The 24,423-nt window shown below is 43.9% G+C and overlaps 1 protein-coding gene across 2 annotated transcripts in view; it reads left to right on the top strand.

Moving 5' to 3' along the window:
* The first annotated feature begins 283 nt into the window (after positions 1–283).
* The window catches only part of LOC115150716 (immunoglobulin superfamily member 21), a 261,570-nt gene continuing 237,430 nt past the window's right edge, over positions 284–24,423 (top strand). For both annotated transcript variants that reach the window (XM_029694268.1, XM_029694269.1), the window contains exon 1: positions 284–807. In XM_029694268.1, coding sequence (XP_029550128.1) covers positions 669–807 — 139 coding nt within the window. In that variant the 5' untranslated portion in view covers positions 284–668. The remainder of the gene's footprint in view (positions 808–24,423) is intronic.

Raw genomic sequence — 24,423 nt, forward strand, 5'->3', positions numbered from 1 at the left:
AGTAGCATGGCACACAGGCTACTAAAATACGAATAGTGGGGCAGGTACAAATCGGGGTAAAATAATACAGTTGTCCATGATGAGTGGCAGATAAAGATGTTGAAACTATCCACGTTCATTGCTGTTAACTGTAAATCATCACAGTATATCGGAGGTTATAATAATCTTTAAAAAACCTTTTCACTAAGTAAAAACAAAATCCTGCAGAAATAAATCGGCTTAGTGGGCAGAATTAGAGGGGAAGGGTTTGGGGACAGGGTAGGATTAAGGAAAATTGTGCGAAATAAAGAGCGAGTGATCAAGAGTGACTGTGTGCGTGCGTCTGTGTCTGGAGGGCAGGAGGATAGAGCGCGCAGGAGAGAGAGAGAGAGAGAGTGAGAGAGAGAGTGAGAGAGAGAGAGAGAGAGAGAGGGAGATACGCATTGACTGAGAAACATAGATTTTCATCCAACCTCTCTGTTTTTTCTAATCCTCGACTGCACTGTTTAACGTTGATTGTCTAGCTGGACAATATTTTGTATTAGCCTATTACGCCGTTTCTTTTGACGAATATTGGCCCTCGTTGCTGTAATTTAAGTGTATTTGTGGCGAACTTCTCATATTTCCCATTTATACTTAAACTGCATCATGAATAGTTTGTGGGCACCTCTCGATCTCATACCTTTGGAATGGTGGGGATTACGCAGCCGAAAAACGGGGAGCATGTAAACGCGGATGGAGTTTGGGATTTATTGCAAAATAAGGGAAAGATGACTGTCTTCTCTTTGTGTCTCCTATTGTGCGCAGATCTACTGGATTTAGCTGTTGGTAAGTCATTATTTCTGCATAAAACAATCTGTGAGAGTAGGATACAAAAGCCTCTCACATATTTCATCATTCGTGAGGTCATAATTTTAGAGACGCGTGTGGAAAGCAGATGGCTCAGTCCGTGTACATTTTAAGCACTTTTAATGTTGGCCGCTCATATTATGAACCATAGCATTCAATATGTATCATATCCACACACAATTGTCTGAACTTTTCCCCCTTCTGATGGAGTGAATGGTTTCCTTAAGACCCTAAAATGCTATTCCTCCGCAGCTTCAGTTTTGACTGCAGGCATTCTCCGATATGGTACCCAACTAGGATTGTGTAAAGGAGGGGGCGGGGGGTTAAATACACACACATCAAGCTATTTATTTGTAATGGGCCATTATCTTTACAGTGTAAAATTAAGTAATAATCTTCTTCTTGTTATTATTTGTTATGATTATTATCATTATACTGTTATTACTTGTACCATACCACTAGCCTACTACTTTTGGTCTACCATATTTTGCAATGTGATATAAATCAGCAACAGATCGCTTTCTGTTGCTGCCTTTGAGTAATGGCATTCAGCTACAGTATAGGCTACCGGTATGTTTAGGGCTCTTGGGCGACTCACATTAACTGCAGCCTTAGCTCAACTGCTCTCCATAGTCAGGACCAGACTTCCATTAATAACAAACTAACAATAGCCTATTATCCGTGGTTAAAGTTAATTGGAACAGGTACATACCGCCCACATATAATAGTTAAAATGGTGAGTGGGAAACAGATTAATCACTGGATGCTGCAACTTTCTGATAAGATCGAGACGTTGTGTACTGCTGCATATTTTATCAACATAATCGAAGGTTGTACATGGGCTCCAGAGGGTTTGGTTTAAGCTTCCATATAAGATATGGATCAATAGCATTGATTTATCCAAACAAGGCTACAGCACATTCACCATTAGAGTAGGTTTTGTTTATTTTCCTGACACTCAAAGATCTGGCAAGATTTTTACAGCATTGAAGCTAGTAATGTGCAGTTCGCTAACAAATAGTTATTTTTGATAGACTCTTTTTACTGACTCATTATTCGTTGTTCTGAGTGACTCGTTCATTTTAGTCGTTCGTTTGGCCTGCTGTTCGCAATTAATTCCACAGCAGTATGAATATGCGCTTCTCTCGTAACTCCGGAGACGTGCTTAGACCAACAACTGGCTGTCATATATGCACGCAGGCAAAATCGATCATGCTGCAGGCAGCAGGCAGCATAGAGAAGACAAATACATATTTAGAACAGATAATTGATCATATGGAGCAATAATGAATCCATTAATTGATTATGGAATGTTATGATGGACACAGCTTTGTAGAACCAAAACATACACAGCCTCTGCTCAACAAACTCGAACTCGAGAACGAACCGTTTGGGGTGCTCTGGTCCCTCATGGCATATAAACAATGCATTTTGCCAAGAGTCGTTCACCATCTAGTCCGATTGTGGCCACAACTAGGCCTTGTTTCAAATGTAGGCTACCAATAAATTATGTTATTTTTATGCCTAGCAATCAACAAATGTACATTGTTTAAAGCACGCTTTTACAAGTATCTGTCACAAATGACAGCTCAAATAGGCCCATTAAGGTGAACAACATGTGAACAAGGCTTGTAGAATCATGAATATTTCGAGTTTTCAGTGTATGTTTGCCAGTAGAGGGTCCTGCATGCTCTGGGCATTATCTACCACTTTGCATGTGCACAGTATTCCGGATAATGGTTAAGGCATTATACTGGAGAAGCAGTTTACATGCACCTTTCATATCCCGCTAACGAGCATTTCTGTATCCATGAATTAACAGAATATTCCTAATTTGTGGAAAGATTTTTTGACAGGCGGTGCGAATTCTAATAAATTTAAGCATCATTTTAGATATTGCTCAGCTTATAATTTTCCGACTTGTCTATAATTAGATGCATGCAGTTTCTCTTCTGTCATTACTTAACGCTCTAGAATACTAAATAAAGCCTTACTCACCAAAATAATGTTATAAATTGATTGAGTAAATCATCAACAATCCAGTTAACATCAGTAAAGTTTTGCCTTTCATTTCTGCTTTTCTCGCTGAACAATGGAGTTTAGGGAATGGGGAGATTTTTCCGTGCAAAATTTCCAAATTAAATCAGTTTGTTGACCGGTTTTAAGGAAATGAAAATCTGTGAAAATGGCTTAAGTTCCTATTCCAACTATAGCTGTTCCTATCTGAACTGAGCCTGCGCAGACCGCGAAAAATAACATCAAATGTGATAAGGTATTTACATGCCACAGTATCCATTCTATGATCAACAAATCCCAGGCATCTTGTTCGGGTTTCTTAATTAAAATCGGGATAGGAACTATTAGGGTTATTGTAAAAGGGATATGATGTTTATATGCGTCAACTCAAAAACACATTACTTGAGTATCCCGAATAATGATGGGATATTGGTGTGCATGTAAATGAGTCGAAACATTCGCTCTTATGACTGCACAAGACAAAAAGTTCAGAGTCAGTAAAAAGAGCCGACCTTCCCTACATTCACACCTTGGCCTTCACAGATGTAATCTATAGGCTGTCTCTTGACTGTCGCGTCCCATTCATACAATGTTAAAATAACTTTGCTGCTAAATAAGACGTTTGAAATACAGTGGCTGAGCAAGCTAACCAACTGGTCACTGAAAGCAATAGATGGTGACAAAATATTATGTCATTCATTTTCAATGGAAGGATTGAGATGAGAAGTTTGAGGAAAGTTGAACTTCACGCAAATCATCAATCATGCTGTTGCACAATAACCAATTGAGGGGGTGAAGACTTTGACACTTTCCTCCTGAACCTAGGGTGATACTCATTTTGAAGTCGCAGGCAGGGCTACATCATCTCGACACCATGAGTCAGATGTATATCTTCTACATTCACCCCCCTTTGACCTCCTCCCCCATGAGAGATCCTCCCACAGTTGGGCACCATTGTCATGGGCAGGAAATGAACCCTGGTCTCCCATGGGAAAAACCAACATGTTGACCATTTGACAAGGGTAACACTGATTTTGAAGTTGCAGTCAGGGATACCTCATCACAGGACCATGAGTCTGACTCATGTCCACTACACAATGTCAGGGGACGACGTTGTTTCTAGTGAAAGCATACAGTTAGGAATGTGAGGTTACTTGCCGCTAGATCTATGCTGCTCTGGAAATTGCACCAGCACATGATTAGGTTGCACCAACCTGAGGAGATAATGGCCTAACCTGGGTCCCATAATGTACCTGCATTCCATACAGAACCAGGCTAATAATGACTAGTCCTTTTTTAAACTAGCATGCCCCTATGTTCTTACATTGATTTGGATAGATTTTCTCAGGTTTCAATGTTAACTTTTTTTTTATCACTGTCAGTTTATAAATGCATTGGGGGCCTGTAATTTTATGATAAAAAAGTAAGCCATTTCATCTAACATATCCAAGGAATGCATCATTGATATTTTGATGTGCAACCTGTTGAAATAGGATCCAGAATTATTAGATTTATTTTTGGACATCTTTGTGCACATTGGCGTAGACAAGTGGTTGCCAACTGGTCGATCTTCAAGGCATTCCTAGTCGATCACCAAATATTTCTGTAGAAAAGCCAACGAACGATAAAGGCTTGCGCTCCTTTTTTAAAATCCTGTTGTGCTGTTGCCAGTAAGTGCACTTGATTCAAAAGTCCTGAGTATCAGGTAAGAAAAGTAAAACTGACCATCCTACCGATCCTCGACTTCGGCTTGGATGCAGTCTATCACAGTGCCATCCGTTTTGTCACCATAGCCCCATATACTACCCACCACTGCGACCTATACGCTCTCGTTGGCTGGCCCTCGCTTCATACTCGTCGCCAAACCCACTGGTTCCAGGTCATCTACAAGTCTTTACTAGGTTAAGCCCCGCCTTATCTCAGCTCACTGGTCACCATAGCAGCACCCACCCGTAGCACGCGCTCCAGCAGGTATATCTCACTGGTCACCCCAAAGCCAATTTCTGCTTTGGCCACCTTTCCTTCTAGTTCTCTGCTGCCAATGACTGGAACGAACTGCAAAAATCACTAAAGCTGGAGACACATATCTCCCTCACTAGCTTTAAGCACCAGCTGTCAGAGCAGCTCACAGATCACTGCACTTGTACATAGCCCATCTGAAAATAGTCCATCCAACTACCCTCATCCCCATACTGTATTTATTTATTTATTTTGCTCCTTTGCACCTCCATGTGTAACTCTGTGTTGTTGTATGTGTCGAACTGCTTTGCTTTATCTTGGCCAGGTCACAGTTGTAAATGAGAACTTGTTCTCAACTAGCCTACCTGGTGAAATAAAGGTGAAAAAAAAGTGTCCCCATGTGTCACGACTTCTACTGAAGTTGATGCCCCTCCTTGTTCGGGTGGTGATCGGCGATCGACGTCACCGGCCTTCTAGCCACCATTGATCAGTTTTTCATTTTCCATTGGTTTTGTCTGGTCTCTTTACACACCTGTTTCATATCCCAGTAATTATATGTTGTGTATTTAACCCTCTGCTTCCCCTCATTTCTCTGTTGGTGATTGTTTGTTTGTTTGTTATGTACGTGTTGTTTCTGTATCGGTGTGCGACGGGTTATTGTTTTACCCGGATTCTTTTCTACGTTGGTTTTGGAAATAAATATTCCATTTTTAAACCACTCTGTTTTCTCCTGCGTCTGACTTCCCTGCCACCTACTTACACGGACTATGACACCATGAGACAAACTTACCCGGCGGACCGGCAAATCTGTGACTATATCGAGTCCACCTACTGCGCTGCCCAATCAGATAGTTCAAATCTCCGTGGCTACAGAGATTCCATGACCCTGGCCACAGCCAAGTTTAATAGGCTAATAGCGTACGGAAGATTTAATAACTTTTGAAACCATGACCACAGAGAGACTCAACGAATACAGCAAAGAGCTGCTGTTTGTATGAGTGAGTTGCTTAAGTTTATATTCAGCACTGTCACTGTTTTATTCAACACTATTACAAAATGCACTTCTCCCTACTTCCGCTCGGGCTGCAGCTGCAATGAATGAGTAGTCAAGTATCGATAGCCCTGCGTTTTATTATTATTAACAGCTTGTCATGTCGATTTTAATATTAAGGAATATTTCACTTTCTCTGGTCATTGGAACAACATGAATTTGTGCATGAAGCAGATGCGGGGCGACTTGCGTTTCGCCATCAGGTGGAAGTCGGTGTCCCCTCTCTCTGGTCAGTCTCACCGGAAGAAAGGAAGGAGAGAGCAGGGACTGTAAGAGGCGGTTGGAAAATGTTTTTTGAACGGTCATCCAACTTGGAATTCCAAGTCGGAAACTCAGGCATCTTTCTAGTGCTCCGACTTTTCGACCTGAAGATCACTGACGTTGTGATTTGACCTCGTTGACAATCAGATGCAGATACCATCAGTCCAGTAAAATAAAAAATACAATTATTTCAATTCATGCTCCACAGTGCCTCACAAGTGCTAAACCAACTGATCAATTTTGTTATCAAAGCTCGAATTTTGAAATATAATATGGTCTGATTAACGATTTTGGCAGGCCAATCATATAGCCAATATGCTGTGATAATGTATTAGGCCTACTGCCAAAACCTCATTCATACAAAACTGTTTGTGTGAGGTTAATGTTAAAAATAAATCATCTGAGCAGTAGATCTCAGTTTGCTTTTTGACTGCGAACGTGATCTTTACTCAGAAAAGGTTGGGGACTGCTGGCCTACGCTATATTATTCACCACCTGAGGAAGTACTAACTCTAAATATTATCATGTTGCTTAATAGATAGATTAATCAATTAGCCTACATGGCTATCAGTAAATGTTATGTCCTACAAAAACTTCCCAGCGCTAGGCCTGTACTGGCTACTTGATGTTGGCCTATTCACCACAAACGGGGTACTCCAATTGACTCCACTCTGCGGGCACATAAAAACCACATACTACATAGCCTACTCTGGTTGTAAAGTGGTGCTATGAACTAGGGGAGAACGACTGCCCCCTCTCATTGTAGCCACGGAAAATCAAGGCCGACCACAGTACTGCAGGTAATGTTAGCAGGAAATAGGATCCCCCATTATGGTGAATGTAAGAATTGCAATATTAGTGTAAATAAACAACTATTTCCACGACAATCATGGCACCAATAATTGCTTCTAATACACCAGCTGTATGTCCTTGAAGTGATTATTTTAAAATCGCACACATAAGTTCTAAGGATAATTTAGTTGCTAATGGCAGCCTGCAGTACACTGGTCGACCTCAAATTGAGTTACAATGAGAGGGGGCAGCACTGAGCTAGCCTGTAACATCACTTCCTGGACTAGCTCAAACTGCGGATGTTGTTTCCATGATACGCTATCTTAACCGATTTCATTTGGCTTCAATGTGCTGTTGAATCTTCAGAGGTATGAATGGTGTCACGTGATTGATGGCTTAGTCCTTTAGTTCATTCAGTCATTGCTATGAACTCAATATTTAGAGGTGAGAATACATTATATACTCCCAGAAAGCTGTAACTGTCCTCTCTGTAACTAGAACAACAGTAGTTGATTTGAAAGTGGTATTTTCCTCGCAATTTCATTTTGAGCAACGGTCATATGGTTGTGCTTATTACAATGCACCTATCACTCTTCAGTACACACAGTAGGGAGAGTGAGTGGCTCGCTCACACAGCAGCTTCATTAAATAGTACCTGCAAAACACCAGTCTCAACGTCAACAGTGAAGAGGTGACTTCGGGATACTGGCCTTCTAGGCAGAGTTCCTCTGTCCAGTGTCTGTGTTCTTTTGCCCATCTTAATCTTTTCTTTTTATTGCCCAGTCTGAGATATGGCTTTTTCTTTGCAACTCTGCCTAGAAGGCCAGCATCCCATAGTCGCCTCTTCACTGTTGATGTTGAGACTGTTGTTTTGCAGGTACTATTTAATGAAGCTGCCAGTTGAGGACTTGTGAGGCGTCTGTTTCTCAAACTAGACACTCTAATGTACTTGTCCTCTTGCTCAGTTGTGCACTGGGGCCTCCCACTCACTCTTTATATTCTGGTTAGAGCTAGTTTGCGCTGTTCTGTGAAGGGAGTAGTACACAGTGTTGTACGAGATCTTCAGTCTCTTGGCAATTTCTCGCATGGAATAGCCTTCATTTCTCAGAACAAGAATAGACTGACAAGTTTCAGAAGAAAGTTCTTTGTTTCTGGCCATTTTGAGCCTGTAATCCAACCCACAAATGCTGATGCTCCAGATATTCAACTAGTCTAAAGAAGGCCAGTTTTATTGCTTCTTTAATCAGGACAACAGTTTTCAGCTGTGCTAACATAATTACAAAAGGGTTTTCAATTAGCCTTTTAAAATGATAAACTTGGATTAGCTAACATAACTTGCCATTGGAACACAGGAGTGATGGTTGCTGATAATGGGCCTCTGTACGCCTGTGTAGATATTCTATTAAAAATCAGACGTTTCCAGCTACAATAGTCATTTACAACATTAACAATGTCTACACTGTATTTCTGATCAATTTGATGTTATTTTAATGGACAAAAAATGTGCTTTTCTTTCAAAAACAAGGACATTTCTAAGTGACCCCATACTTTTGAACGGTAGTGTATATAAATATCTATATAAAAAAAATTACAATTATACAGATGATCCTAGATTGCATTTACAGTATATAGTACTTTTCAATGGATCTCAAAACATTTTACATTGAGAAACTCACCACATCCAGCACCAATGTATAGCACCTATTTGGGTAATTAGATGGCCGTGATTGTCTGAGGGGCCAGGCTGGAAATCTTTCCCACAGATATACACATAAAAAGGCCATGGTATAGATACACAGCAATAGTTTGTAATGTTGTTCAGTATACTCCTTTTGCATTCCAATGCAGCTCTGTCTTCAATGTTTCCTGGCAGCGTTGTCCAACTGTGGGCATGTGTATTCTCACCTAAACGTCATGCTCTTTTTTGTTTTCTGTGAGTCAACTCTGCCAGAGCAACTGAATGCCTAGTGGCTCTTTTTTTATCTAGCTGGGCACTTTGTATAAGTACCCCACATGTGGAGAGACTTTTTTAGTCACCTATTTTTATGTGCACATTGTGGCAACACTCTATTGTCTATTATTGCTGAATCCCAAATGCTTGAGCTGTATTTAATTGCTGTTCATGTCATGTGTGAGTCTGTGGAGAAGACACAAGCCAAAGGATATTTTGTATTGATTTGTAGCTTGCTCTAATGTATTCCATGTCAATTCTTCAGGTCATAGGGCAGAGTTTAACCTTCTACATTGAACTAGCCATAATCCTATTTACCCACGCCGCCCTCTCCTCCACAGGGTGAGGGTGTAAATGCAAACAGAATCAAAAATCGATTGGAAACACAATTCCAATGGAGAGGACACATTTTGTCAGCATACATTTTGCATGAGTGATTTTGTTATTTAATGCTTCATACAATTTACTAAATTGTTTGTAAATACCACAAAATACATGTATGAATTTGACTAGATTGATATTATAAGTTCATTATTACGTGATCTTGGTAATTCGATATGAAACCAAACCAATTTGAAATCAAACCAATATGAAAAAGGAAATCAAGTTGAAGGGTGCATTCCTATGCCCAGGCGTTGCTGATGCATACCAGATCTTACAACACCTGGATAGGTATTTTACGTATAAGCTAACCACATCAAATGTTAAAGCAATCTCTCAGTCAATGACACAGTCGGTGAAGTGACACACAACCATTGGTTGATGCATGCAACGTCTGAGCAAGGTAACACAGTGAAATTTAAACTCTGTGGGTTTAAAGGGCAACGTGGGGAGAACAAAGCCCTTTTTTAAATATTTGAATCAAGAAATGGGATGTGGTCACATGATGTGATGCTGGTTGGATCTGATAGGAACATTTCTCCATTACAGGGTTAACCTGTTATCGATAGGGGGCAGTATTTTCACGGCCGGATAAAAAACGTACCCGATTTAATCTGATTATTACTCCTGCCCAGAAACTAGAATATGCATATAATTATTAGCTTTGGATAGAAAACACTCCAAAGTTTCTAAAACTGTTTGAATGGTGTCTGTGTATAACAGAACTAATTTGGCAGGCCAAACCTGAGAAGATTCTGTACAGGAAGTACCCTGTCTGACCATTTCTTGGCCTTCTTGATCATCTCTATCCAAAACAGGGGATCTCTGCTGTTACATGACACTTCCTACGGCTCCCATGGGCTCTCAGAAGGCGGCAAAAAGCTGAATGGTGGCTTTGCAGGTCCTGGCTGAAAAACATTAGCGCGTTTGGATAGTGGTCGGTCAGAGTACTATGAGACTGAGGCGGGTGCACGAGTCGACTCCATGTTTACTTTCTCTCTCTTTGTACTAAAACACGGTTTCCCGGTCGGAATATTATTGCTTTTTTACGAGAAAAATGGCATAAAAATTTATTTTAAACAGCGGTTGACATGCTTCGAAGTACGGTAATGGAATATTTAGAATTTTTTTGTCACGAAACGCGTCGGGCGCGTAACCCTTCGTCACCCTTGGATAGTGTCTTGAACGCACGAACAAAACGCCGCTATTTGGATATAACTATGGATTATTTTGAACCAAACCAACATTTGTTATTGAAGTAGAAGTCCTGGGAGTGCATTCTGACGAAGAACAGCAAAGGTAATAACATTTTTCTTATAGTAAATCTGACTTTGGTGAGGGCTAAACTTGGTGGGTGTCTAAATGGCTAGCCCTGTGATGCCAGGCTATCTACTTAGAATATTGCAAAATGTGCTTTCACCGAAAAGCTATTTTAAAATCGGACATAGCGAGTGCATAGAGGAGTTCTGTATCTATAATTCTTAAAATAATTGTTATGTTTTTTGTGAACGTTTATCGTGAGTAATTTAGTAAATTCACCGAAGTGTTCGGTGGGAATGCTAGTTCTGAACGTCACATGCTAATGTAAAAAGCTGTTTTTTGATATAAATATGAACTTGATTGAACAAAACATGCATGTATTGTATAACATAATGTCCTAGGCGTGTCATCTGATGAAGATCATCAAAGGTTAGTGCTGCATTTAGCTGTGTTTTTTTTTTTTTGTGACATATGCTAGCTTGAAAAATGGGTGTCTGATTATTTCTGGCTGGGTACTCTGCTGACATAATCTAATGTTTTGCTTTCACTGTAAAGCCTTTTTGAAATCGGACAGTGTGGTTAGATAAAGGAGAGTCTTGTCTTTAAAATGCTGTAAAATAGTAATATGTTTGAAAAATTGACGTTTTTGTATTTTTGAGGAATTTGTAATTCGCGCCACTTCTATCATTGGATATTGGAGCAGGTGTTCCGCTAGCGGAACGTCTAGATGTAAGAGGTTTTAAGTATAGTAATAATTGCTGTTCAGGCACACCAGGGACAGAGGGCTCACGGATACTGAACATCATGTGTTATTGCAATTCCACAGACACAAATACTGTGTGGTGGCTACGCACTGAATTTGCATCTCTGCTCTGTTATAGGCCAATGTACTGATTCAATTTTCTCAACCCACATCTCGTTAAGAGTGATCAGATAGTGAAATATTTGAAATCATAGTTTTACATACAGCATTTTTGTTTGTTTTGGCTTATAGTCTGTTTAGTCTCTTTTTAATTCTTTCAGACTGCAGTATAAGTCATCTTAGATGTTTACTTTGATGGCTTGATTCACTTCAGTGGATCATAACACAAGGGGCAGATTTAGTGGAGAATGAAAAAGCTGTGTGTTGGAGTTGATCTGAGGCTTTCCTGTGCACTGTCCACGTCTGCTAGTGACAGCTGGGCTTGACTCACAGGAAGTAAGAATAGATATTGGCAGGAATATGGGCTTTGGTGGTGCCTACATCCACCAATCACTTGGCTTTATTTCAGAGCCGCTTTCAGCAGTTATATAAAATGATTATGAACAAATCCGAAGCCTACCCTCTTTGTGGTTTAATTTGCATGTTACTTTGCTATTGTGTGGTCAGCGCAGCTACCTGATATGTGTCTTTTTTACATGCAGGGTCATGTAATATGGCAACCATGCATTGTGATTCCGAAAGCATGTTTGGGATTACAGTGGGTACTGTTACGAGCAATATACGAACGATATCCTGAACAAAGTTTTAGTAGAGGTGTTTTTGTTCCATCTAGATGGAGAACAATGATTGCCTGTTGAACTTTTTTAACCTTGCAATTTGGATCTTCTGAAGCCTTGTGACCCCTGTAAAAAGAGGGGTATAAGAAACCACAAAGACCACAGTTACTCACACATTACGACTTTTATTGAAGATTTTCTTCTTTTTACCTCTATGTAGACCAATGGACTGCAACTCATTTGGCTGTTATAGAAAATCAAATTGACCTAACATTGCCTTTCTAGTATTGTGTAGCTCAATAAGCTGTCCCCCAGTGAAATAGTTTTGTCTTCTGTCAATGATAAGGAAAGGAAAGGAAATAACCGAGAGGAAAGAGGAGGCAGGGCTGGAGGCTTCTTCCTAATTAACTGTAATGTGTTGTTTAGATTCCACCAATACACAATGTTCCAAACTGCTGCTCAATAACGCTGCTCAGCTGTCATATAAAACAATTTTATAAACCGGTGTGGACCCATCTAGTTTACAATCATCAAATGTTTGGCCACACTCAATCATGTTTTACATTATTTTTGTTTACTCTCTTCTTCAGACAGTGCTATAGTTGGGAGTAATGGCCTTACTTTACTTTTTAGTACCCAATCACAGATTCTTTAAGATTCATGCCATGATATGGCAACATATGAATTTGTTTGATCTTTTATGACACAACATTGAGCCACATACAAAAAAATTAACTCTGGATACCACCAAAGCTCATAGGGTCTTTGCAGTGGAGGCTGCCCATTAGGGTGTTAGGGGCTGCGCCCCACTTGTGATTGGTAAAAAAGTATATATAAATAATATATATTATGTAATTCATGGATTATGTTTTAAATGCTCATAAAAGTGTGGTAAATGTGTACATTTTCCTGTTTCAAAATATATTGTTTAAAGCTAGCTGGCTGAGAGTCGGGGCACTCGGCTGAGAGTCAGACTCGGCCGACGTCATGTGGCCTGAGTCTGGGCCACATTCGGCAGTAGTACTTATGGCTAGGATGCGGGGATTGAGCTCGGGCTGATTCCGGTGTGAGTTATCTTGCCCAAATATATTACTTGGGGCTCGGGACGATTCCGGTGAGAGTTATCTGGCCCAAATTAATTACTTGGGGCTCAGGCCCATTGGGTGTCAAGGGATGACACTGCAGAGGAGAAGCAAGTACGGGGAGTCAAACATTTAATAGGGAACGGACATAGAACGAGACCGGACAATGTCAGCACATGGGTAACAGACAAAATGCAATCAATGCAGCAGAGCTGGGGAACTGACAAATATAGGGGAGGTAATAAACAGGTGATTGAGTGAGTCCAGGTGAGTCCAATATCGCTGATGCGTGTGACGAGGGAAGGCAAGTGTGCATAAATGATGGTGGCAGGAGTGTGTAATGGGAAGAGCGGGAGCAGGCGTGACAGTACTCCCCACTCTAGGGGCGCCACCCCGCTTCCCACCTGGGCGAACCAGACGAGACATGGGCGCTGGGTAAGCCGGCTGGGGGTAAACTCCCCACGAACCGGCAGGGGCCTGGGAGCCTGGCGAGCTGGCTGAGGCATAGGAGCCTGACGATCCGGCTGAGGCAAGGACGCCTGTCGATCCCGCTGGGGCGTGGGAGCCCGATAATTCAGTGCAGCATGACGTGGGATGGAAACCTGCCGAGCTAACCAAGGCAAGAAAACCTCTCGAGCCAGCTAGGACGTGGAAGCCCAGCGAGCTGGCTTGGGCAACCCCGGTTCCATCGGCGGCGGAATCCAAACCCGACGTCACTAACAAAACAAAATAACTCCTGTGCCGGCTGGGCGAACAAGACCTGACGATCTGGCTGAGGCCCGACGTGGGATGGGCGCCTTCCGAGCCAAACGGGGCAAGGAAACCTCTTGAGCCAGCTAGGGCGTGGAAGCCTGACGAGCTGGCTAGGCACCCCCGGTTCCATCGGCGGCGACCCAGGGCCGACGTCACCACCAACCGGAACGGCAGTACTCCCCAATGCTTCATGTGTTGGCTGCTGCATTCTGTCAAGGGGATGACGCTGGAGAGAAGCAAGTATGGGGAGTCAAACATTTAATAGGAAACGGACATAGAACGAGACAGGACAGCGTCAGTACATGGGTAACACAGATAAAATACAATCAATGCAGCAGCGGGGAACAGAGCTGGGGAACTGACAAATATAGGGGAGGTAATAAACAGATGATTGAGTGAGTCCAGGTGAGTTCAATATCACTAATGTGCGTGACGAGGAAGGTAGGTGTGCGTAAATTATGGTGGCAGGTGGCAGGAGTGCGTAATGCAGGGCAGCCTGGCGCCCTCGAGCACCAAGGGGGAAGAGCGGGAGCAGGCGTGACATTGGGGCTACTCTCTGGCAGATGATTACACAGGCTGCTTTATATAATTAACATTGCATTATTTATTTATTTTTTACATATTTTCCTAATTGTTTCTGTGATCAAAAAATACAATTAACGTTATAAAGAAATTCTTTAAGAGTCCTGTGTAGTATTTTAGTATTTTGATACTTTGTGCAAGGCAATTGATAAGCATTAAAAACTTTGTGGATGGAACCTCCCGAGTGGCGCAGCTGTCTAAGACACTGCAGTGGTTACTACAGATGCTGGTTCGAGACCCGTGCTGGCCAGGACCGGGAGACCCATGAGATGACGCACAATTGGCCCAGCGTCGTCCAAGTTAAGGGAGGGTTTGGCTGGCCGGGATGTCCTACTCGCATCGCGCTGAAGTAACTCCTGTGGCGGGCTAGGAGCATGCACTCTGACACAGTCACCAGGTGTATGGTGTTTCCTCCGACACAAAATGTTTTTTTGTGGATGGGTATAATTTGTATGTATAAAATGTATAATAGTAATATTTAAAATGACTAAATTGGGTAATTTTGTATACAGTAATTTAAATTTTCATTGGGACGCTTCTGAGGGGATTCGGCAAAGTCGGCTGTATTCCGGTAGACGGAAACGGCTCGATGTACTTGGGCTGATTCTGGGCAGTCATTCATTTGACTCCAGGCTGACTCTGACACCCGATTCCGGGCCGATTCAATCAGTTCCGGCCCCCCGGAAGAGGGCCGCTTCTGTACCGGTTCCTTATTGCTAGCTGGGTTACTACGCTGCCCCTCTGTGACCCTGCCAGCAGCTGCGAGGCCACATAGGTCGTGCGAACATTGCTTGGATTGTTTTTCCAGCTATTTGCTATGAGAGGGAACTGCCCCAATGAAATCGCAGGATTTGATAGCATAAATTATAACAGCACAAAGTAAATTGACCATCCTGTCACCTCCAGTCAGAACTTCTGGGTCTGCTCTAGTCTCTCTCTCAATAAGTATCTTCCGCCAGACGGCATAATTCCGGACGTGAGACTAGATCAGGTACAGATGGTGCTAAAGCAAAAATCTAATTGTAACTAACTTGTAAATAAATAATCATAACAGTCATTGGAGCTTGGGACCTGATAAACGGAACATCTACACTATGTATACAAAACTATGTGGACACCCCTTCAAATTTGTTATTTCAGCCACACCTGTGCCTGACAGGTGTATAAAATGGAGCATAAAATGGAGCACACAGCCGGCCAATCTCAATAGACAAACATTGGCAGTAGAATGGCCTTACTGAAGAGCTCAGGGACTTTCAACGTGGCACCATCATAGGACTCTACCTTTCCAACAAGTCAGTTCATCAAATTTCAGCCCTGCTACAGATGCCCCAGTCAACTGTAAGTGCTGTTACTGTGAAGTGGAAATGTCTAGGAGCAACAACGGCTCAGCCGCGAAGTGGTAGGCCACACAAGCTCACAGAACGGGACCGCTGAGTGCTGAAGTGCGTAAAACTCGTCTATCCATGTGTAACCGATGTGAAATGGCTAGTAGTTAGCGGTGGTGCGCGCTAATAGCGTTTCAATCGGTGATGTCACTCGCTCCGAGACTTGAAGTAGGGTTTCCCCTTGCGTTGCAAGGGCCGCGGCTTTTGTGGCGCGATGGGTAACGATGCTTCGTGGGGTGTCAGTTGTTGATGTGTGCAAGGGTTCCTGGTTCGAGCCCGAGTTGGGGCGAAGAGAGGGACGGAACCTACACTGTTACACATGGTTGCAATACTCACTACAAATTCCAAACTGCCTCTGGAAGCAACGTCAGCACAGGAACTGTTCATCAGGAGCTTCATGAAATGGGTTTCCATGGCCGGGTAGCCGCACACAAGCCTAAGATCACCATGCGTAATGCCAAGCATTGGCTGGAGTGGTGTAAAGCTCGCCACCATTGGACTATGGAGCAGTGGAAACACGTTCTCTGGAGTGATGAATCACGCTTCACCATATGGCAGTCCGAAGGATGAATCTTGGTTTGGCGGATGCCAGGAGAACGCTACCTGCCCAAATGCATAGTGCCAACTGTACATTTTGGTGGAGGAGGAATAATGGTCTGGGGCTGTTTTTCATGGTTCGGGCTTGGGCCCTTAGTTCCAGTGAATTGAAATCATCACGCTATAGCATACAATGACATTCCAGATGATTCTGTGCTTCCAGCTTTGTGGCAACAGTTTGGGGAAGGCCATTTCCTGTTTCAGCATGACAATGCCGGGCGTTGAACGCTGGCTAGCGCATCATGCTTTGTGACATCATGTTAGCTAGCTACAGTATTTTCAGTTAGATAATCTACTTTCACTTATTGCATCTGCATGTTTGTTGCTTTCTCCCTGATGCACTCATTCGTTCATTAGCTGGCTGCTCATTCTAAATATGCTGAACAAAAATATGACTGGAACGAATTGCAAAAATCACTGAAGCTGGAGACTCATATCTCCCTCACTAACTAAGCATCAGCTGTCAGAGCAGCTTACAGATCATTGCACCTGTACATAGCCCATCTGTAAATAGCCCACCCAACTACCTCATCCCCATATTGTTATATATACTGCTCAAAAAAATAAAGGGAACACTTAAACAACACAATGTAACTCCAAGTCAATCACACTTCTGTGAAATCAAACTGTCCACTTAGGAAGCAACACTGATTGACAATAAATTTCACATGCTGTTGTGCAAATGGAATAGACAACAGGTGGAAATTATAGGCAATAAGCAAGACACCCCCAATAAAGGAGTGGTTCTGCAGGGGGTGACCACAGACCACTTCTCAGTTCCTATGCTTCCTGGCTGATGTTTTGGTCACTTTTGAATGCTGGCGGTGCTTTCACTCTAGTGGTAGCATGAGACGGAGTCTACAACCCACACAAGTAGCTCAGGTAGTGCAGCTCATCCAGGATGGCACATCAATGCGAGCTGTGGCAAGAAGGTTTGCTGTGTCTGTCAGCGTAGTGTCCAGAGCATGGAGGCGCTACCAGGAGACAGGCCAGTACATCAGGAGACGTGGAGGAGGCCGTAGGAGGGCAACAACCCAGCAGCAGGACCGCTACCTCCGCCTTTGTGCAAGGAGGAGCAGGAGGAGCACTGCCAGAGCTCTGCAAAATGACCTCCAGCAGGCCACAAATGTGCATGTGTCTGCTCAAACGGTCAGAAACAGACTCCACGAGGGTGGTATGAGGGTCCGACGTCCACAGGTGGGGGTTGTGCTTACAGCCCAACACCGTGCAGGACGTTTGGCATTTGCCAGAGAACACCAAGATTGGCAAATTCGCCACTGGCGCCCTGTGCTCTTCACAGATGAAAGCAGGTTCACACTGAGCACATGTGACAGACGTGACAGAGTCTGGAGACGCCATGGAGAACGTTCTGCTGCCTGCAACATCCTCCAGCATGACCGGTTTGGCGGTGGGTCAGTCATGGTGTGGGGTGGCATTTCTTTGGGGGGCCGCACAGCCCTCCATGTGCTTGCCAGATGTAGCCTGACTGTCATTAGGTACCGAGATGAGATCCTCAGACCCCTTGTGAGACCATATGCTGGTGCGGTTGGCCCTGGGTTCCTCCTAATGCAAGACAATGCTAGACCTCATGTGGCTGGAGTGTGTCAGCAGTTCCTGCAAGAGGAAGGCATTGATGCTATGGACTGGCCCGCCCGTTCCCCAGACCTGAATCCAATTGAGCACATCTGGGACATCATGTCTCGCTCCATCCACCAACGCCACGTTGCACCACAGACTGTCCAGGAGTTGGCGGATGCTTTAGTCCAGGTCTGGGAGGAGATCCCTCAGGAGACCATCCGCCACCTCATCAGGAGCATGCCCAGGCGTTGTAGGGAGGTCATACAGGCACGTGGAGGCCACACACACTACTGAGCCTCATTTTGACTTGTTTTAAGGACATTACATCGAAGTTGGATCAGCCTGTAGTGTGGTTTTCCACTTTAATTTTGAGTGTGACTCCAAATCCAGACCTCCATGGGTTGATAAATTGGATTTCCATTGATATTTTTGTGTGATTTTGTTGTCAGCACATTCAACTATGTAAAGAAAAAAGTATTTAATAAGATTATTTCTTTCATTCAGATCTAGGATGTGTTGTTTAAGTGTTCCCTTTATTTTTTTGAGCAGTGTATATTATTTTGCTCCTTTGCACCCCAGTATCTCTACTTGCACATTCATCTTCTGCACATCTATCACTCCAGTGTTTAATTGCTAAATTGTAATTATTTCGCCACGATGGCCTATTTATTGCCTTACCTTCCTAATCTTACTACATTTGCACACACTGTATATAGATTTTTCTATTGTGTTATTGACTGTACGTTTGTTTATTCCATGTGAAGCTCTGTGTTGTTTGTGTCGCACTGCTTTGCTTTATCATGGCCAGGTCGCAGTTGTAAATGAGAACTTGTTCTCAACTGGCCTACCTGGTTAAATAAAGGTTGAATACATTGGGAACATCTACATTTTAAAAAGTATAATGAATCCATGTAATATAGCTTACCCATCACAATAAATCCATTATTTATTTTAGATACAGTTGAAGTCAGAAGTTTACATACACTTAGGTTGGAGTCATTAAAACTCGTTTTCAACCACTCCACAAATTTCTTGTTAACAAACTATAGTTTTGGCAAGTTGGTTAGGACATCTACTTTGTGAATGACACAAGTAATTTTTCCAAAAATTGTTTACAGACAGATTATTTCACTTATAATTCACTGTATCACAAATCCAGTGGGTCAGAAGTTTACATACACTAAGTTGACTGTGCCTTTAAACAGCTTGGAAAATTCCAGAAAATTATGTCATGGCTTTAGAAGCTTCTGATAGGCTAATTGACATCATTTGAGTCAGTTGGAGGTGTACCTGTGGATGTATTTCAAGACCTACCTTCAAACTCAGTGCCTCTTTGCTTGACATCATGGGAAAATCAAAAGAAATCAGCCAAGACCTCAGAAAATAAATTGTAGACCTCCACAAGTCTGGTACATCCTTGGGAGCAATTTCCAAACGCCTGAAGGTACCACATTCATCTGCACAAACAATAGTATGCAAGTATAAACACCATGGGACCATGCAGCCGTCACACCGTTCAGGAAGGAGATGCGTTCTGTCTCCTAGAGATGAACATACTTTGGTGCGAAAACTGCAAATCAATCCCAGAACAACAGCAAAGGACCTTGTGAAGATGCTGGAGGAAACAGGTCAAAGGTATCTATATCCACAGTAAAACGAGTCCTATATCGACATAACCTGAAAGGCCGCTCTGGTCTGATGAAACAAAAATAGAACTGTTTGGCCATAATAACCATCGTTTTGTTTGGAGGAAAAAGGGGGAGGCTTGCAAGCCGAACAACACCATCCCAACCGTGAAGCACGGGGTGGCAGCATCATGTTGTAGGGTTGCTTTGCTGCAGGAGGGACTGGTGCACTGCACAAAATAGATGGCAACATGAGGGAGGAAAATTATGTGGATATATTGAAGCAACATCTCAAGACATCAGTCAGGAAGTTAAAGCTTGGTCGCTAATGATCCTTCCAAACGGACAATGACCCCAAGCATACTTCCAAAGTTGTGGCAAAATGGCTTAAGGACAACAAAGTCAAGGTATTGGAGTGGCCATCACAAAGCCCTGACCTCAATCCTATAGAAAATGTGTGGGCAGAACTGAAAAAGTGTGTGCGAGCAAGGAGGCCTACGAACCTGACTCAGTTATACCAGCTCTGTCAGGAGGAATGGGACAAAATTCACCCAACTTATTGTGGGAAGCTTGTGGAAGGCATTTGACCCAAGTTAAACAATTTAAAGGCAATGCTACCAAATACTAATTGCGTGTATGTAAACTTCTGACCCACTGGGAATGTGATGAAAGAAATAAAAGCTGAAATAAAACATTCCCTCTACTATTATTCTGACATTTCACATTCTTAAAATAAAGTGGTGATCATAACTAACCTAAGAAAGGGAACTTTTACTAGGATTAAACATCAGGAATTGTGAAAAACGGAGTTTAAATGTATTTGGCTAAGGTGTATGTAAACTTCCGACTTCAACTGTAGGTGTAAAGAAACATGATATGAAGAAATGTTCTATTTCAGAAGAACAGAATAGCATACTCTGAGTTGTCCTTATGTTAGGTCCAGATCTGGCTATGCCATATGGCTGTGGGCTACACTAGTTCATTTAGCAGACAAGATTTGCTTAGAATTCCATGCCATTATTTTATATTATTTTATGTATGAAGAATACAATTGAACAAAGCTGAATAAAATAGGAAGGATATTGTCTCCAAACAATTTGAGAGAGTGTTTGCAGGTGGCTATTCTGTGTTGAGCGGTTAACAAACATTTACATTACATTTAAGTCATTTAGCAGACGCTCTTATCCAGAGCGACTTACAAATTGGTGCATTCACCTTATGATATCCAGTGGAACAACCACTTTACAATAGTGCATCTAAATCTTTTAGGGGGGGGGGGGTTAGAAGGATTACTTTATCCTATCCCAGGTATTCCTTAAAGAGGTGGGGTTTCAGGTGTCTCCGGAAGGTGGTGATTGACTCCGCTGTCCTGGCGTCGTGAGGGAGCTTGTTCCACCATTGGGGTGCCAGAGCAGCGAACAGTTTGGACTTGGCTGAGCGGGAACCGTGCTTCCTCAGAGGTAGGGAGGCGAGCAGGCCAGAGGTGGATGAACGCAGTGCCCTTATTTGGGTGTAGGGCCTGATCAGAGCCTGAAGGTACGGAGGTGCCGTTCCCCTCACAGCTCCGTAGGCAAGCACCATGGACTTGCGAGCTTCAACTGGAAGCCAGTGGAGAGAGCGGAGGAGCGGGGTGACGTGAGAGAACTTGGGAAGGTTGAACAACAGACGGGCTGCGGCGTTCTGGATGAGTTGTAGGGGTTTAATGGCACAGGCAGGGAGCCCAGCCAATAGCGAGTTGCAGTAATCCAGACGGGAGATGACAAGTGCCTGGACTAGGACCTGCGCCGCTTCCTGTGTGAGGCAGGGTCGTACTCTGCGAATGTTGTAGAGCATGAACCTACAGGATCGGGTCACTGCCTTGATGTTAGTGGAGAACGACAGGGTGTTGTCCAGGGTCACGCCAAGGTTCTTAGCACTCTGGGAGGAGGACACAAGGGAGTTGTCAACCGTGATGGTGAGATCATGGAACGGGCAGTCCTTCCCTGGGAGGAAGAGCAGCTCCGTCTTGCAGAGGTTCAGCTTGAGGTGGTGATCCGTCATCCACACTGATATGTCTGCCAGACATGCAGAGATGCGATTCGCCACCTGGTTATCAGAAGGGGAAAGGAGAAGATTAATTGTGTGTCGTCTGCGTAGCAATGATAGGAGAGACCATGTGAGGATATAACAGAGCCAAGTGACTTGGTGTATAGTGAGAATAGGAGAGGGCCTAGAACAGAGCCCTGGGGGACACCAGTGGTGAGAGCACGTGGTGCGGAGACAGATTCTCGCCACGCCACCTGGTAGGAGCGACCTGTCAGGTAGGACGCAATCCAAGCGTGGGCCGCGCCGGAGATGCCCAGCTCGGAGAGGGTGGAGAGGAGGATCTGATGGTTCACAGTATCAAAGGCAGCAGATAGGTCTAGAAGGATGAGAGCAGAGGAGAGAGAGTTAGCTTTAGCAGTGCGGAGAGCCTCCGTGACACAGAGAAGAGCAGTCTCAGTTGAATGCCCAGTCTTGAAACCTGACTGATTAGGATCAAGAAGGTCATTCTGAGAGAGATAGCAGGAGAGCTGGCCAAGTACGGCACGTTCAAGAGTTTTGGAGAGAAAAGAAAGAAGGGATACTGGTCTGTAGTTGTTGACATCGGAGGGATCGAGTGTAGGTTTTTTCAGAAGGGGTGCAACTCTTGCTCTCTTGAAGACGGAAGGGACGTAGCCAGCGGTCAAGGATGAGTTGATGAGCGAGGTGAGGTAGGGGAGAAGGTCACCGGAAATGGTCTGGAGAAGAGAGGAGGGGATAGGATCAAGTGCGCAGGTTGTTGGGCGGCCGGCCGTCACAAGACGCGAGATTTCATCTGGAGAGAGAGGGGAGAAAGAGGTCAAAGCACAGGGTAGGGCAGTGTGAGCAGGACCAGCGGTGTCGTTTGACTTAGCAAACGAGGATCGGATGTCATCAACCTTCTTTTCAAAATGGTTGACGAAGTCATCCGCAGAGAGGGAGGAGGAGGGGGGAGGAGCATTCAGGAGGGAGGAGAAGGTAGCAAAGAGCTTCCTAGGGTTAGAGGCAGATGCTTGGAATTTAGAGTGGTAGAAAGTGGCTTTAGCAGCAGAGACAGAAGAGGAAAATGTAGAGAGGAGGGAGTGAAAGGATGCCAAGTCCGCAGGGAGGCGAGTTTTCCTCCATTTCCGCTCGGCTGCCCGGAGCCCTGTTCTGTGAGCTCGCAGTGAGTCGTCAAGCCACGGAGCAGGAGGGGAGGACCGAGCCGGCCTGGAGGATAGGGGACAGAGAAAATCAAAGGATGCAGAAAGGGAGGAGAGGAGGGTTGAGGAGGCAGAATCAGGAGATAGGTTGGAGAAGGTTTGAGGAGAGGGAAGAGATGATAGGATGGAAGAGGAGAGAGTAGCGGGAGAGAGAGATCGAAGGTTGGGACGGCGCAATACCATCTGAGTAGGGCCAGAGTGAGAAGTGTTGGATGAGAGCGAGAGGGAAAAGGATACAAGGTAGTGGTCAGAGACTTGGAGGGGAGTTGCAATGAGATTAGTGGAAGAACAGCATCTAGTAAAGATGAGGTCAAGCGTATTGCCTGCCTTGTGAGTAGGGGGGGAAGGTGAGAGGGTGAGGTCAAAAGAGGAGAGGAGTGGAAAGAAGGAGGCAGAGAGGAATGAGTCAAAGGTAGACGTGGGGAGGTTAAAGTCACCCAGAACTGTGAGAGGTGAGCCATCCTCAGGAAAGGAACTTATCAAGGCGTCAAGCTCATTGATGAACTCTCCAAGGGAACCTGGAGGGCGATAAATTATAAGGATGTTAAGCTTGAAAGGGCTGGTAACTGTGACAGCATGGAATTCAAATGAGGAGATAGACAGATGGGTCAGGGGAGAAAGAGAGAATGTCCACTTGGGAGAGATGAGGATTCCAGTGCCACCACCCCGCTGGCTCGATGCTCTAGGGGTATGCGAGAACACGTGGGCAGACGAGGAGAGAGCAGTAGGAGTAGCAGTGTTATCTGTGGTAATCCATGTTTCCGTCAGCGCCAGGAAGTCTAGGGACTGGAGGGTAGCATAGGCTGAGATGAATTCTGCCTTGTTGGCCGCAGACCGGCAGTTCCAGAGGCTGCCGGAGACCTGGAACTCCACGTGGGTCGTGCGCGCTGGGACCACCAGGTTAGAGTGGCAGCGGCCACGCGGTGTGAAGCGTTTGTATGGCCTGTGCAGAGGGGAGAGAACAGGGATAGACAAACACATAGTTGACAAGCTACAGAAGAGGCTACGCTAATGCAAAGGAGATTGGAATGACAAGTGGACTACACGTCTCGAATGTTCAGAAAGTTAAGCTTACGTTGCAAAAATCTTATTGACTAAAATGACGAAAATGCTAGCTAACTAACACTAACACTACACTGATCAAGTCGCTCCATTGTAATGTGATAGTTTCTACAGTGCTGCTAGTCGGTAGAGGTTGGCTATTATACAAAAGCAACTTTGTAGCTAGCTAACATAACACTAATCAAGAGGTTCCTTTGTAATGTATTTAGTTTCTACAATGCTGCTCGTCGGTAATAGTTGGCTAGGTATGGAACAATGGCGTCGCGGGGGACGGAAATAGCTGGCTAGCTAACCTCGATAATTACTAAACTACACAATTATCAAGCTATGACAAAGACAACTATGTAGCTAGCTAGCTAATACTGCACTAGTCAAATCGTTCCGTTGTAATGTATTAGTATCTACAGCGCTGCTAGTCGGTAACGGTTGGCTAGCTAGCAAACCCACTAGCTAGCAGTGGGTTTGATGACTAGGTGTGTTGACTAAGTCTGGAGTCAGGACAAGGCGTCGCGTTGCGGCGAAGAAATAGGCACTCC

Source organism: Salmo trutta, chromosome 16 (genome assembly GCF_901001165.1).
Source record: "Salmo trutta chromosome 16, fSalTru1.1, whole genome shotgun sequence".
NCBI classification, from domain to species: domain Eukaryota; kingdom Metazoa; phylum Chordata; class Actinopteri; order Salmoniformes; family Salmonidae; genus Salmo; species Salmo trutta.